At 58.6% G+C, this 14361-nt stretch overlaps 1 protein-coding gene across 3 annotated transcripts in view; it reads right to left on the bottom strand.

The window, feature by feature from the left end:
* Positions 1-14361, bottom strand: part of PREX1 (phosphatidylinositol-3,4,5-trisphosphate dependent Rac exchange factor 1) — a 183091-nt gene that overhangs the window by 43340 nt on the left and 125390 nt on the right. For all 3 annotated transcript variants that reach the window (XM_070589411.1, XM_070589413.1, XM_070589412.1), the window contains exons 11-14: positions 7493-7593; positions 5902-6005; positions 5652-5701; positions 3618-3693 (exon numbers count right to left, since the gene is read on the bottom strand). In XM_070589411.1, coding sequence (XP_070445512.1) covers positions 3618-3693; positions 5652-5701; positions 5902-6005; positions 7493-7593 — 331 coding nt within the window. The remainder of the gene's footprint in view (positions 1-3617; positions 3694-5651; positions 5702-5901; positions 6006-7492; positions 7594-14361) is intronic.

Genomic DNA, 14361 nt, shown 5'->3' on the forward strand with positions numbered 1-14361 from the left:
AATGTCATTGTTGAGCTCTAGGATCATGAACTCCGGATACCTAGTTATGTGAGAAAAATGTCTTTACCGTATAATTTAGGTTTCCTATTATGTGAAAGGGAAAGATCTTTACTTATAAATTATGTGCAGCCATTATGTGCCGCCAAAAGCATTTCTAGATGATCCAGTAGGATTCAATCAACATTTTGCTTCAAGGAGCAGAATGACCTAGAAGTTAGAAATAAAGATGCATTCACAGTGAAATAATCCTCCTGAACTACACAATTACACGTTTTCTTCTTGACTTTCCTGCTGAGGTACAAGGTAGGGACGACTTGAAATCAAGACTTGTTGAAACCAGTCTTCAAGGTCACGGCCTCCTCATCAACCCCTCCCCGACAGAGAGACCCACGGAGGCACACACAGCCCGTTCCTTGCTTCCCTGACCCAGAGCGGGACGGCAGCTGTCACCCGGTCAGTCTCCCGGAAGCCATGCGCCTGCGTCCCCTCCAAGCAGCTACCCTGTGTCTGCAGCCCAGGCCACGCCACGGGAAGCCCGGTGAAGGGGACGCATTGCAGGGGCAGCTGCAACCTTCAGCCCACCATCCTCCCCCTGCCCCCACTTGAAGCAGGATGCTGGGCGGGGGGACGGGCCTCAGGACCAACTGACAATGACTCAGGCTGCCCGTCCTCCAGGGCTCCTGCCATCACTCCTGGGGTCATTCTAGACTCCTCTCTGGCTCTCATCTCCCACCTCCCATCCACCCGCGGGCAAACTGTTAGGTCCACCTTCAAGCACCCAGCATCTGACCGCTCCTCCCGCCTCCCCCGCTGCTCCCGGTTCTCAGGCGCGTGTTCCCTGCTCGAAGCGCTCCGTTGGCCACCTCCCTGGTCTCTGTGCTGCCAGCCTTGACCCCTGCAGTCCGCCCTGCACACCCCACACACACGGCCAGCGGGATCTTACCAGTCACGTCCCTCCTGTGGGGAGGGCTCCACCCCCTCAGGTCTCTGTTCCAGTGGCCCTGCTCAATCCGGCCTTCTCTGACCCACTGTGGAACTGCCCCCCCATCTGAGGGGTGAACCCCCTGCTGCCCCCATCCTTTCCCCTGCAGGCTGGCCCCCGGCAGCAGCCAACATGTTACACATCTTACTTATCTTTCTCATTCATTCAGCTTCTCTACTAGCCCTCACCAGAATGTCCCATCCACCAGGGCAGAGACTCTCGTTCCCGGCTGTGGCCCCAGAACCTAAGGCAATGCCTGGTACACAGCAGGTGCTCAGGGAAAACAAGGGACGAGCTGATCAGCCTCTTGCGACACTTCTCTCCATGGCCCTCTAACCTCTCATTGTAGACGCCACCCAAAGCTGACAAGGACAGAGCGTCTGCAGTGGACACAGCACCCGAGCGCCACATGTGCAAAGCCAGCTCCCCGTCACTGGGAAGTCCCGTGGGCTCCCTGCCCACCCCCCCAAGGAGAACTCCCAACCTTCCCACTAGCGTCTGCTCCCCCTTCTTCCCAAGCCGCGAACGGTCCTTCCAGCCGCCACTGCACCAAAACCCTGGGCCTCGTCCTTGCTCCCCACCTGCATGCCCCCCGCAGCCCGCGCACCATGGGCAGTCCGTCCAAACCTCTCCCAGACCCACCTCGGGGACCAGCCCCACTCCCAGCCTACACCCGGGACTCCCCACTCAGGGCAAAGTCCCGCGATGCTTGAAGCCGAGAGGCAGCTGCGGACACACAGCGCTCAGGAAACACGCGGCCATGGAGGGGCCGCCTCAGACGGCCTCAACCAGGCCCGGCAGGGCTCCGACCGAAGCGCCTGGACCACAAACGGTGACGCCACGCGCCGCCCTCCCCTGCCGCGGCGCACGTGGGAGGCGGACTCCACAGAGCGCCCCCAGGCATTTGCTCCTGCGCCCCCGGGCCCTCCGCCATCCTCACGGCATGAATTCAGAGCGACTCTGAGTCCTCTCCGAAGGAGATGAGCAGTTGTAATAACAGTTACATTGACGGAGCAATTACTCTGAGCCTCGTCATTCGAAACACGTTACGTGATTAACTCAGTGAATCCTCAAAACAAGCTAAAGGGGAAAGTATCATTTTTAGCTTCATGTTACGGGTGTGGAAACTGAGGCACAGAGAGATGAAGCAACCCACCCAAGATCACTCAGCTAGGAAGTGGTGGAGCTGGGATGTGAACCCAGTTCGGCCTGGCGATAAAGCACGTGCTCTGGGCTGGCCGCACGGGATCCCACGGAGAGGGCAGTGTGGTGCAGTGGTTAGATGCTCTGTGCTTCTCAAATCTAACTCTGAGGTCATTTCCAGACCTCCCAGGCCATACGGTCCCACGTCACAGCAAACACACTAAAACGCACCCACACCCCACATTAAATATGCTTTTTTGGCTTGAAAATTTTTCTCAAGGATTTCTCTAAACTTGCTTTTGATGTTATCTGGCGTCCAGAAACACTGACTTTACCGATGGGCTATGACTTCTAAGCAGTCATTGGGAACTTGTGCAACATGAGAAAATCCGGCCAGCAAACTGGTTTTGAATGGAACGAAGTTTTCAAGAACGCTAAATTTAACATTACCGAGGCTGACAGAAAGCTGCACTCTGTAAACGTTTGAACTCTTATCCATTTTGATTTCGCAGCTGTCTCCTCATCTTTGGAGCCAATACGTTCCTTTTTCCGACTACGAGTGAGCCTTCTCATGGGCTCCCTGAAACGTCCACAGACCTCAGGCACGAGTGGGGAAGACGGGCCCATCCCAGGCCCAGCTTTGCCGCTGCGAGGCTGTGTGCCCCTGGACCAGGCTCTCAGCCTCTCTGGGCACCAGGTCCCCCATCTGTAGATGGGACAGAGGAGTCAGGGAGATACCGCACAAAGCCCAGCCAGGGCCTGGCCCGGATAAGTGCCGCGTGGACAGCAGCAGCCTCTGGAAGCCCCTGCCCACTGGGAACTTATTTGAAAGAAATAACATGGCAAGCTCCCCGGGGAGCCTCTAGTTTGGTGCCAGAATGAGACCAACCTATCCTGGTTTGCCCAGGACCGTCCCCATTTCAAAACTGGAAGCCTCAAGATGGCGGCAACCCTAGCGTCCACTGAGGGATGAGTAGAGAAATAAACTGTGCCATCCTCGCACAGTGGAATATTATTCAGCCTCAAAACGAAGGGATCCTGACACACGCTACGACATGGACAAACCTTGAAGACATGATGCTGAGCGAAATAAGCCAGACGCAGAGGACGAATGCTGTGTGACCCCACATACACAGGGCACATGGAGCAGTCAGATTCACGGACAGAAAGCAGGAGGGAGGTGGCCAGGGGCTGGGGGAGGGGGCGGGGGAGGTAGTGCTTAATGGGGACAGGATTTCAGTTTTGCAAGAGGAAAAGAGTTCTGGAGACGGATGGTGGGGACGGCTGCACAATAACATGCATGGACTTCACGCCACTGAACAGTACACTAAAAAGGGTCAAGACGGTAAATGTGAAGTTACATGTATTTTACCACAATTAAAAAATAATTTAAAAAATTTTAAAAAGCCAAAAAACTCAAAGGCCCGCATCCCGGTCAGCCCCCCATCCCGGGCCGAGGGGGGACAGCCGGCCACGCACGCCGGGTTCTCACCTGAGCCAGCAGCCAGTCCACCAGCTTGCTCCCGGGCAGCACCGACTTGTAGGTCTTCAGATGGTGGTCCCGGTCCCTGCGGGGGAGGCACCGTGAGCGGACCGGGGAGGTGGCGGAGCAGTGCCCACGGCCCCTCCAAGTGCCTGGGATCCAGGGCTTCCAGGCTCTCTGGGCATCAGGGCCGGGGGGGGGGGCCACTGGGGAGGGAGTCCCGGCCCAGATTCCACACCCGACTCGCAGCGTGGCCACGGGCAGGTCTGCCCCAACAGACCCCATCCCCACCCACCGAGCGAGGGGCAGGGGCGGACGGCTCATCCTCGAGCAGAGGGACTCTGTCCCCAGGGAACCCCAGGCTGTGTCTGGAGACGTTTTCGGCGTCCTGACCGGGCGGGGCTGGGGGGCACTCCTGGCATCCCGCAGGTAGGGACCAGGGGTGCCGCTCAACATACACAAACACCCAGAACAGCCCCCAAAGAGAGAACCATCCGGCCCCAAGCGCCAACAACGCCGAGCCCACGGACACCTGATCTGTTCCGAGTGGTGAGAAAATCTAGATTCTTTTCTCTTTTGTTCTGCGGTCAACACTCACATGTTGAAAGGTAACAAAACGATCCCGAAGTGGACAGGCCTCGGTGGGCTGGGGCGGGAACGGGGACAGCCGAGGGCGGGGTCGGGGCGCAGGTCCCCTCCCCGGTGAAGGCACCTCAGCCCCTTCGTGGGAGGCGCGGTGCTGACCTCGCAGCCACATGGCAACAATTTCTCAGCCTCTGAAGCCGACAACTCGAGGCCCGAGTGGAGGCGGGAAGCCAGGGGGTCCTCGGGCTCTCAGGGACGGGAGCCGCCGCCCCCAGCCTCCTCCGGGCCGATGGAGGGGCCTCCCGCGAGGGTGGCACAGAGCAGCCGAGGACGGGAGGCAGGCTGGGGAGGAAACGGCTTCCCAGGGCCTGACCTCCACAGGGCCAGCAAAGCCGGGAAGCGACCCTTCCGCTGCCCCTCTGAGAGGGGACGGGAGTGGCCAGGACAGCGGGCACGGGACACTGCAGCTGGACACGGGTCGGGTCACCCTCTCTGTCCCTTCACCCACGGCTTCACGGGAAAGAGAACAAGCAGTCGCTGGCGTTTCTGAAGCACTCACTCCGTGCCAGGCGGCTTTCAGATCTAACCCTCACGACAACTCACGACGTGTGACTATTCTTATGCCCATTTCACAGAGGCAGAAACAGAGGCAAATGAAGTTAACTACCATTCAACATTCGCTCGACAAACATTTACTGAGCGCCGCCCTAGGCCTGTGCGCTCCAACACGTGGCCGTTCTTCAACCAATCAGTAGTAAATCAAACTTAAAAGCACACTCCTCCGTCTCAAGGGTGTGAAAGCCACGTGTTGACTAGTGGCGAGTGTGAGCAGCACAGAAACGAGCATTTCTATCTGTGCAGACGGTTCTACGGGACGACGGCTCTGGGTGCGGCTCAAGGGTCCGGGGACGGAGCAGTGAAGAAACTCTCACCCTAAGGGAGTCTGCAATTCGATGGGGAAGACAGATCGCACACAAACAAACAAACAGATATTGCAACTACTGACAAGTCTGAAGAAGGAAACCAAAGTGAAGGGAGGAGGACAGTGCCGGCCAGTGGGGGGGGCCCTCTGGCTTGGAGACATTTGAAGGAAGTGAGGCAGAGTGCAGAACAGCAGGTGCAAAGGCCCTGAGGCAGATCCTCTTATTATCCCCACTTCACAGAGGAAAGAAGCTGAGGTCCTGGGACCTGTCTGCCCAAGGTCACACAGCTGGAAACTAGCAGGCTGAGAGTCAAACTCAGCCTGTCTGGCTCCAGAACGGACACCCTTCACCACCACACTGCAGCGTTTCCCACAAATTAGCTCACTTAACCCTAAGAATAAACCTATAGCACAGGTGTAATTATTGGCCCCATTTCGGGGAGAAGGAAACAGGCTCAGAGAGGTCAAGTTACCGGCCCAAGGCCACACAGCTGAGAAGAGGTAGAGGTGAAATGGGCTTGGAGAGAGTAACTTACTTGATCACGGGGGTGGAGAGGCTGTGAAGTCGGCAGTAAAGCCTCACACCCTGAAAGAAAAAAAGGGAGAGTCTGGGATCAGGCCACATGCTCAGGGACCTCCAGATCCAGGCCGCTGGGACAGATGGCTCCCAGACAGAGGGGGGCAGGGGGCATCGGGGGGGCAGGAAAGGAGAACAGGCCTCTGGGGCACAAGACTGCTCTGCGGCGACCATGGGGTCAGGGTCACGGGGCTGGTGGGGTCTCCTACCTTGGACATGATGTCCTCCAGCTCACTCCGGGCCTTGTAGGTGCCATCGTCATAGCGGAAGCGGTACATCACCTGCTCGTTCTTGAACTGATGCTTGTCGGAGACTGGAGGGACATGGAGGGACACGGAGGGACATGGAGGGACAGGGAGGGACGGTGAGGGATGTGGAGGGATGGTGAGGGACACGGAGGGACATGGAGGGATGCGGAGGGCCAGTGAGGCTGGGCAGCCCCCTAACCCACGCCCACCACCACCCTTCACTCTGCCAGGCTCTGCCCCGAGAGCCATTTCACCAAACGCCCCGCCCACACGCCAGGGCGGAATCCAGGTCCCCCTGTGGTGGGCGTGGCTCTGCCCAGAGCGGACCCTCAGGGCTGGGGGCATCCACAGGTCTCCTGAGAGGTCCAGAAATGCCCCTGGCCCAGCCTGCGCCAGGACCTGTCTGGCCAGCATCTCCCTGCAGCCGGGTCACCAGGCACGAGTGGGGACTGCGTGCTGGGGTCTGAGGCCACGCTCTCTACACCACGGCCTCGTGCTTCGCTCCCTCCACTGTGGGTCCATTCGCAAGTCCTGCAGGCTCTTCCTCCAGGACGTGAAGGATCACTCTACAGTCCCACCCTGGCCAGAGCCACCTTCGCCTCCCGCCTGGAGCACCAGAGCTGCCTCCCCTCTGGGCACCCAGCTGCCAGCCCGGGACAACCGTCCACTCTCCACCCGGCAGCCAGAGGGCTCCCATTAGAACCCAGGTGTAAGCAGGTGCTTCCTCTCCTCAGGACTCAGCAGCGGCTTCGCATCTCAGTAAAAGCCACAGACCCCACGATCCCCCATAAGGCCCCGGACCTCATCCCCTAAAAGCTCCCTGCTGGCCCTTTGCTTCTGACCTCATCTCCCAACACGTGCCCTGCCCACTCCGCGGCCGCCACACTGGCTCCTTGCTGTTCCCTGGACAAACCACTTATACTCTCACCCTGGAGACTTCACGCTGGCTGCTCCTCTGCCTGGAACCCGGATGGCCACCGGGCTCGCTCCCTCCCTCCCTCCCTCAGGTCTGGCTCCACCGTCACCTCCTCCAGGAAGCCTTCCCCAACTCCCCATTCAACAGTGACCGCCACTCCCTGCTTTCTCTGCCCCCCAGCACTGTGGCCACCTGTATACACAGATCCTACTTATCTTGCTAATTATCTTTCCCCTCCGACTAGAACGTGGGCCCCGTGAGGACAACAGGTTTCATCTGTCCTGTTCACTGCTGTGTGGACAGTGCCTGGCACATAATAGCCGCTCAACAAATATTTGTTGCATGACTAAACCTGACACAAATGGTTCTTGCCTTCTGTGAAGGGACAGACGGAAAATTCTACTCCCCGGCCCTAACTTTTTGAGGTGTCCTGGCTCAGCTGGTGCCCCAGGGGACGGCTGGGTTTTCCAGCCCCACAAGCTGTTTCCTAAGGGCATCCAGGGTCCGGGGGCCACACCACGTGCCAGGCGGCTGCACACAAGTACGGAACCAGCCCCCGGAGTCGGAAGCACGGCCCTGTGGGGTCTGAAGTGCCCCCGCGCCACTGCCCCCCAGCCCCCCCCGGCCCCCACGCACCATGGTGGATAATGCCGTTCTCCAGCAAGGCCTGGCCCAGGTTGACTCCTTCTTCCGTCTTGCTGATTTCACCAATTTCCAGGAGCCAGGCGACAAACTCACTGCCAGGAACATACGCGGTTGAGAGGACCCCCCAGTCCTGGGACCACAGCGACCAGCACTAGGCTGGCCCGGCCCCACCCACTCCCCGGAGGGACAGCCAGAACTGTCGGGGAAGCACACAGTCGGAGCCCACAGCCCTGGGGGTCGTGCTGAGGCCTCTCACTCTTCCTCATGATGGCGGCAGAGAGGTGGGTGTGACCAGAACCCGAATCAGGTTCACTGGGTGGGTGGATGGATGGATGGACGCAGACAGAGGGAGGGAAGGAGAGAGGGAAGGAGGACAGGTGGACGGTGGATGGACAGACGGACACATAAGTGGATAGGAAAATGAACAGAAAGCCCGTGAATGAATGGATGACCTGACAATCAGATAGATGGCTAGGTGGCTGGAAAGACTGGTGTGCAGGTGGGTGCAGGGAGCACGAGCGGGTGGGTAGGTAACAAGCGGGAGAGAGAACTGGGTAGACGGGTGGGGGGAATGGATGATGCAGGGCTAGATGGATGACGAGAAGCAATGAAGAAACAGGCAGGAAGAAATAAGGGCCCAGAAAGACGACTGCGGAGAGTCAGGAGAGCTGATGGTCAATCATGTCATTCTCCCACTTAAAACCCTCCAATGGGCTTCCCCATTACTCGCAGGAAAAAATCCAAACCCTGCCCGCAAGATGACCAGGCCCCGCATGAGCCAACCCATCCTCACTGGTCTCACCTCCTATCTCCCCGACTGAGCATGCCTGAGCCACACCCACCACTCTCCCTTCCCAAAAAATTGCCACAGTCCTGCCTGCCTCAGGGCCTTTGCACTTGCTGTTCCCTCTGCTTGGAAACACCCTTCCCAGCTCTTCATGTAGCCCTTCTTTTTCATCCTTCAGGTCTCAGCTCAAACGTCACTTCCTCAGAGAAGCCTTCCCTGACCACCTCATCAAAAGCAGTCCCCCAGCCCCACACAATCTGCCACGTCTCCCGGTTTTACTTTCTTTTTGGCACTTGTCACGGTCCAAAGTACTGTTTGGGGATTTACTTATGCATTTATCAGCCATCTCCCCCAACCAGAATGCAATCTCCACGCTGATGGGGATTTCCGTCCGTCTCATTCACGGCTCCACCCCCAGCACCTTCAGAAGAGGGTCCAGCGCAGCAGGGCTCACTGACTGTGTGTGAATAAACGACGGCGAGGGCCACCAGACAGGAAGGGGCGCCCCAGGGTCAGCTGGGGGGGGGGGTCCCCGGGAGAAAGCGCCCACAGCCAGAGGGAAGCGGGCAGACCAATTGTGACACCCAGCTGGGGGCCCAGGCCGCCCCGGGTCCTCAGGGCAGGCTTGGCCCCGCAGCCCGCATGGAGGGAGAGCCAGACGGGCTGCTTCCCGAGCATGAGGAGTTCAACGACAGCAGGCGGCAGCTGGCCAGAGCCCGGAGCTCTCCGCCTATGAGACCAGCTGTCCCGCCTCCAGCAACAGGGCCGGACGGGCAGAGCTATTTTTAGCTTCCCCGAGTTTGGCGGAGCCAAGGCCGGCATGTGTAGGTAGGGGGAGCCCGGCGCGGGCTGCAGGGCGTGGAGGAGAAACGGGGTCATTCCGAGGAGTGGGACCCCGGGGTCGGGGGAGAAACTGTGGGTTCACCCGCCCCCAGCTCCACTCTCCCGGCCTCAGGACTCAGAGGCAGGGAAGAAGCTGTCAGCAGCTGAGTGGGTGGGCAGACCCAAAACACCCTCAGGAGCCAGAGACCCGGCGGCCAGCCGCCCACCAGCTGTCCCCATGGAGGCCGCCTCTGGCACTGACCAGCAACAGTGTGACCAGCATGAGGGGACAGGAAGTGCCCCACAGCAGCTGCTGGGGCAGAAGGCGGCAGCCCAGTGACAGCAGCCGCAGTCCCGTGTCTGCCCTGAGCTGCCTGGCACCTTTTGGAGGATCGAGGAGGGTTCACAGCTTGCTGGGCAAATTGGGCAGCCGTTGTCCCTCTCTGGGCCTCAACAGGGTCCACGTGGCAAGTGGTTCACTCAGGGGCCTTCTGAATTTAGCGGGTAAACTAATCATATGAAATCTTAGGCTGGGATCCAGCGTGGGAAACCAAACAAAATTACTCTCTAATGCAGGGAACTTGAACTCTCGTAAACGAGCAAAAGGGGCCACGTGGAGGCTGCACCGAACCAGCCAGCACTGCGGCATCCAGAGACGGCAGCCACGCCCCAGTGTGGCCAAGCGTGGCCGCGTGGGAAGACACAGCACCCTAAGACTTCCCAAGGGAAGCTGGAACTCCAGCATTTCCTGTGAAATTTCCCAGCTGTTAAATGCTGACATGGAATCCAAAATCTTCTGAAAGCACCGCGTGGCCCGTGGAAAGCACATCTGCGAACCGCACTGGGTCAGTGGGGTGCCATTTGCCACCAGTGGGGTGCAAGGAAGGGTGTTCCTGGTGGAGTATCAGCACATGCAAAGGCCCTGAGTGAGCAGCAAGGTTAGGACACCAGCGACCTGCCGGGAGCTGGAAGCTGGGGGCCAAGAGCAGCCAGATCCAGTCTCCAGAAAGGCTGACTCAGCGCAGCGAGCTGGGGACACAGAGAGGCCAGCTAGGCTGGTGCGGAGGGCAGATCAGGGAATGGGGGCCATGGAGAGTGAGCCCGTGTCCAGAACCACTCGCCCGGTAAACACGTGTCTCACCCGCCACGGGCACAGGCACACGCGGGCGCTCTCTGCAGCCTCCTAGGAAGGCCCCCAAGCCGAGGCCCGGTGGGCCACTCACCACCCGGACAAGGATGCCCTTTTCCTTCCCTGCCTCCTCCACGGCCTTGAGCGCCACGAGGTCAGGGAGTGGGGTTCCATCGTCACCCCCGTAACTCCACTGCCTGAAGATGCTTCCTGAAGACGTCTGCAGCAACGTCTCACAAGTGACTATGGATCCGCTGTCACGTGCTAACACAGAAGGGGACCTGCGCACCCAGCTGGGCCAGACAACGGGGCCTCTTCCACCCGGGAGCTTCCACTCTGGCAGACCTCAACAAATGAAAGACATCTAACCTCTGTCAAAGGTGAAACCAAAGGGCTTCTCCTTCCAGGAAGCCCTCCCTGACTGCCCCTGGCCCGAGCTCTCACAGCTCTGAGCTCGGCCCCACTCAGGGCCTGAGCCATGGTTCAAACTCATCTCACTCTTCCGCTCAAACGCTTTCAATGGCTTCCCAGAGCACGGAAGACAAAACCTGAACCCCTGACCCCTCACCTGCCAGCCTGGCCCCTGCTAACCCCTGTGGCCTCGTCTCCCACCCCTCAGCCACTCACTCCCTCCAGCCACAATGGCCTCCTCGCTGTTCCTCAATGACTTACTCAAGGCTCATTCCAGCCATGGGGTTTTTGCACCTGCTGTTCCCCCTGCCAGGGATGCTGTTCCCACAGATCTTCTCACGGCTGGCCCCTGTTTGTCATCCAGATGCTGGTTAAGATATCACCTCCCCCGAGGGGCCCTTCCTGACCACCTGGCTGAAGCAGCACCCCGCCTGGCCTCCTGACACCAACCTACTTATTTCTTTACAGCTTCATCGGCTCGCTGAAATTTCCTGCTTCATATCTGGCTACATGTCTGTTTTGGGATTCCGCCACTGCTGGGGATCTCCACGGGGCAGGGGCTCCATCTGTCCCGTCTGCGGCCGCACAGAGCAAGGGCTCAGCAAACACTGAAGGAATGGGAGGGAGGGAGGGACGGGTTTTGTCTCCCAGCTAATCTGAGAATCCTAGAGGGCGTCCTCTCTAGGGACGTTCCCCCCGTGACGCCCTCCACAATAACACACAGATTTTATTCCTTGCTTTTTCTCATATGGCATCTACTGGCTTTGTCCCTGAGAAGGGCAGGAACAGGCCCCTCCTGAAGGCCAGCATGCACTTCCATCGCTGCACTGCGCTGAGCAAGTCACATCTGCTTTCTCGCCATATCGTCCAACAGGCCTGATGCATGTTTTATCTTCTCTCATTAATCGATCATTTACTAGACACAGAGAGGTTAAGAAGCTTGCCCAAAGTCACACAGCTAGAAGGTGGGGGAACCAGGACTTGGTTTGAGTCTAAGTCTGACTCAAAGCCCAACCCTTGAAGGCTGTGAAGATAAAGTGGACACTGTTTGTATTCACAGAGCTCCTTGTTAGCAGTGGAGATGGGGTTGGAGAAAAGAACTTCAGGGAAAAGTGAAATGTGCTGAATAGAGACAAAAATACGCAGGAGCTGGCCTGGTGGAGTAGTGGTTAAGTTCACAGGCTCCACTTCGGCGGCCTGGGGTTCACAGGTTCAGATCCTGCGTGCAGAACTACACACGACTTGTCAGCCATGCTGTGGCAGCATCCCACATACAAAATAGAGGAAGATTGGCACAGACTTAGCTCAGGGCCAATCTTCCTCACACACACAAAAAAAGAAAAAATAGATAAACACAGCAGAGTATGGTGGGAGAGAGTCCTGGGTTCAAATCCTAGCCCCAACTTGTGGCTGTGTGACCTTATGCAGGACCTTTCCCTCTCTGTGACTCCGTTTCCTCGCCCTCAAAATGGAGATAATGGGGGTTAAAAGGCAGGGCCACATGCCAGTGCCTGTGGATGCCGGGTCCTTCCACGGAGGGACCTGGGATCCTGGAGGAGACTCTGGGGCTGGGTCCTGGCAGGGAAGAGGCGTGCAGAACCCGGGCTGGTGTAAAAGTTCTCCGAGACCGTCTCCAGCAGGAAGTCTGGTCCTTAAGGTCGGTGATTACAACACAGGCTTCAGTCCTGGCCCCGCGTCAAACGGGCAGGCAAGGAGCCTCCCTAATCCTTCCGGGGGACAGACCTCCGCAAAGCCCTAATCGGACAGGTTATCCCATCCGGTGGCCGGACAAGCTCTCCGAGGGTGGGGGGAGGCGGCAGGAAGCGGGAGGTCCCGCCACCTGGGCGGAAGCAAACCCCTGCCGGGATTAGGGATCAGCCGGTGGAGACCGGCCAGGCCACCCGTCCCCACAGGTGTCCCGGCCACACACCCTCCCGGGAGCTTAGAGCTGGCGGCACTGACCCCCGAGGGCCACAGGGCAGCCCGAGCCCAAGGCACCAGGGCCACCCATCGGGGCCCAACACGCTCCAAAGTCCCCCGCTGCGGCCCATCAACCACAGGCCTCAGGCTCCGAAGGGTGAGCGGCGCCCAGCTCAACGCTCGGCTCCAACAGCGGGTCCAATGCGGCTGCCTCAAGTCCCCGGGCATCACAACCTCAGCGTCTGCCCCTGGGCTCCGCCCCCGGTCCCACCTCTCCAGGCCCCCGGCGCCACCACCCCAGGCTCTGCTCACCCTCCTCTGTGGGGTCCCCCTCTGAACCCTGGGATCCCCCTCTGAACCCCAGGGTCCCCCTCCGAACCCCGGCGCCCTGGGCGGCCCCGCCATGTCCCCCTCCGCGTCCCGTCGAAGATTTCACTCGGACGTGTGGCTTTCAGGACCACGGATGCGCCGTCTCCTACACTCAGCTCCAACCTAGATTGTTCTCGAGCCACGACTTCACATCCACCTAATGAGTCAGCATCTCCATCCCGGCGTCTAACAGTCTCGATGTAACCGGTCCGAACGGAGACTGAGCACCACGCCCCCGACTGCGCTCCTCCGTCTGCTTCCCCTCCTCAGCACGCGGCACCCCAGCCTCCAGGGCTCTTGATCACTAACTCCCTTCTTCCTCCCCCATCAGCAAACGCTGTCACCTTCGAAACGACGCAGAGTCACCTCCTCCTCTCCCAGTCACCCCTCACACGGTTACTCTCACTCTTCATCCCAGGCCTGTCCAAAAGCTTTTGGGAAGTGGGGGGGATCTGAGTTAACAAATTCTAAACAAAGTTCCTGCCTCACAGGCAAACTTCTCTCCCAGCTGGACCACCAGCTTCACGAGGTCGGGAACCCTCGGTGTCCTTCACCCCCTCCAGAGGGTCGACCGCCCTCTCTAGCACACAGTAGGGCCTGCGCACAGCTGGACAATTTTACCGGGTCTCTATTTCTTCTGTCTCCCCAGGTGAATGAGATTGACGCCTGTGTTTAAGACCCACTCCCATCACATCTGTGCTCTGATCTCTGTGATCCTTGGTTATAAAATGGGGCAGAGGGTAAAATGTTTAATTATTAGGAAATAATGTATTTCCCAGACAGAGAAACTAGAGGTCTGAAGGGCTGGAAAGCTTCCAGGACCCTCCCCGTCACGTGTAACTCAGGAAGGGAGGCCTCAGAGTCACCAACCCCGCCGACCACCTAATCTCGGAGTCCCAGCCTCCAGGATGTGAGGCTGTTGTGTGACTGAAGGTTTGCTGTGTGGCCGCCCCGGCCGTGGTCCTTGGTTTCCGCAGCGCTGGCAGGCCACACAAGGCCCACCCTGGCTCGTGCAGCCCTTCAGCATCTTTGTAATCAAGCCCCTGCGTTAACTGCCTCTCTGCTTGAAAGACCTACGGCAGCTCCTCTTTTCTGGGCTTTTCAACCCATGGTGGGCAACCCTCTAGCAGTCTGCAAAACCAACTGCACAGATCGTGCTCAGCATTATTTGTGAAATGAATGAAGAAAGGACTTGAATAGAATAGAAAGGATAGGATAGAAAAGAAATAGGGAAGAAACAGAACAGACATTTTGGGAGTGCGTCCAGCACAGTAAGTCATGTCAGGCTTCAGCTTCCGTCATGTATTAGGTGGATGTGCACCAGAACTCAACATAAAACTTAGGGTTTGCAGTGAGCTGTGGTCAAAACACTTGACAGACCTGATACGATGGGACCACCACCCCTCCCGACCTCCGAGGGCT

The sequence above is a fragment of the Equus przewalskii genome, chromosome 21 (assembly GCF_037783145.1).
Source record: "Equus przewalskii isolate Varuska chromosome 21, EquPr2, whole genome shotgun sequence".
Taxonomy (NCBI): Eukaryota; Metazoa; Chordata; class Mammalia; order Perissodactyla; family Equidae; genus Equus; species Equus przewalskii.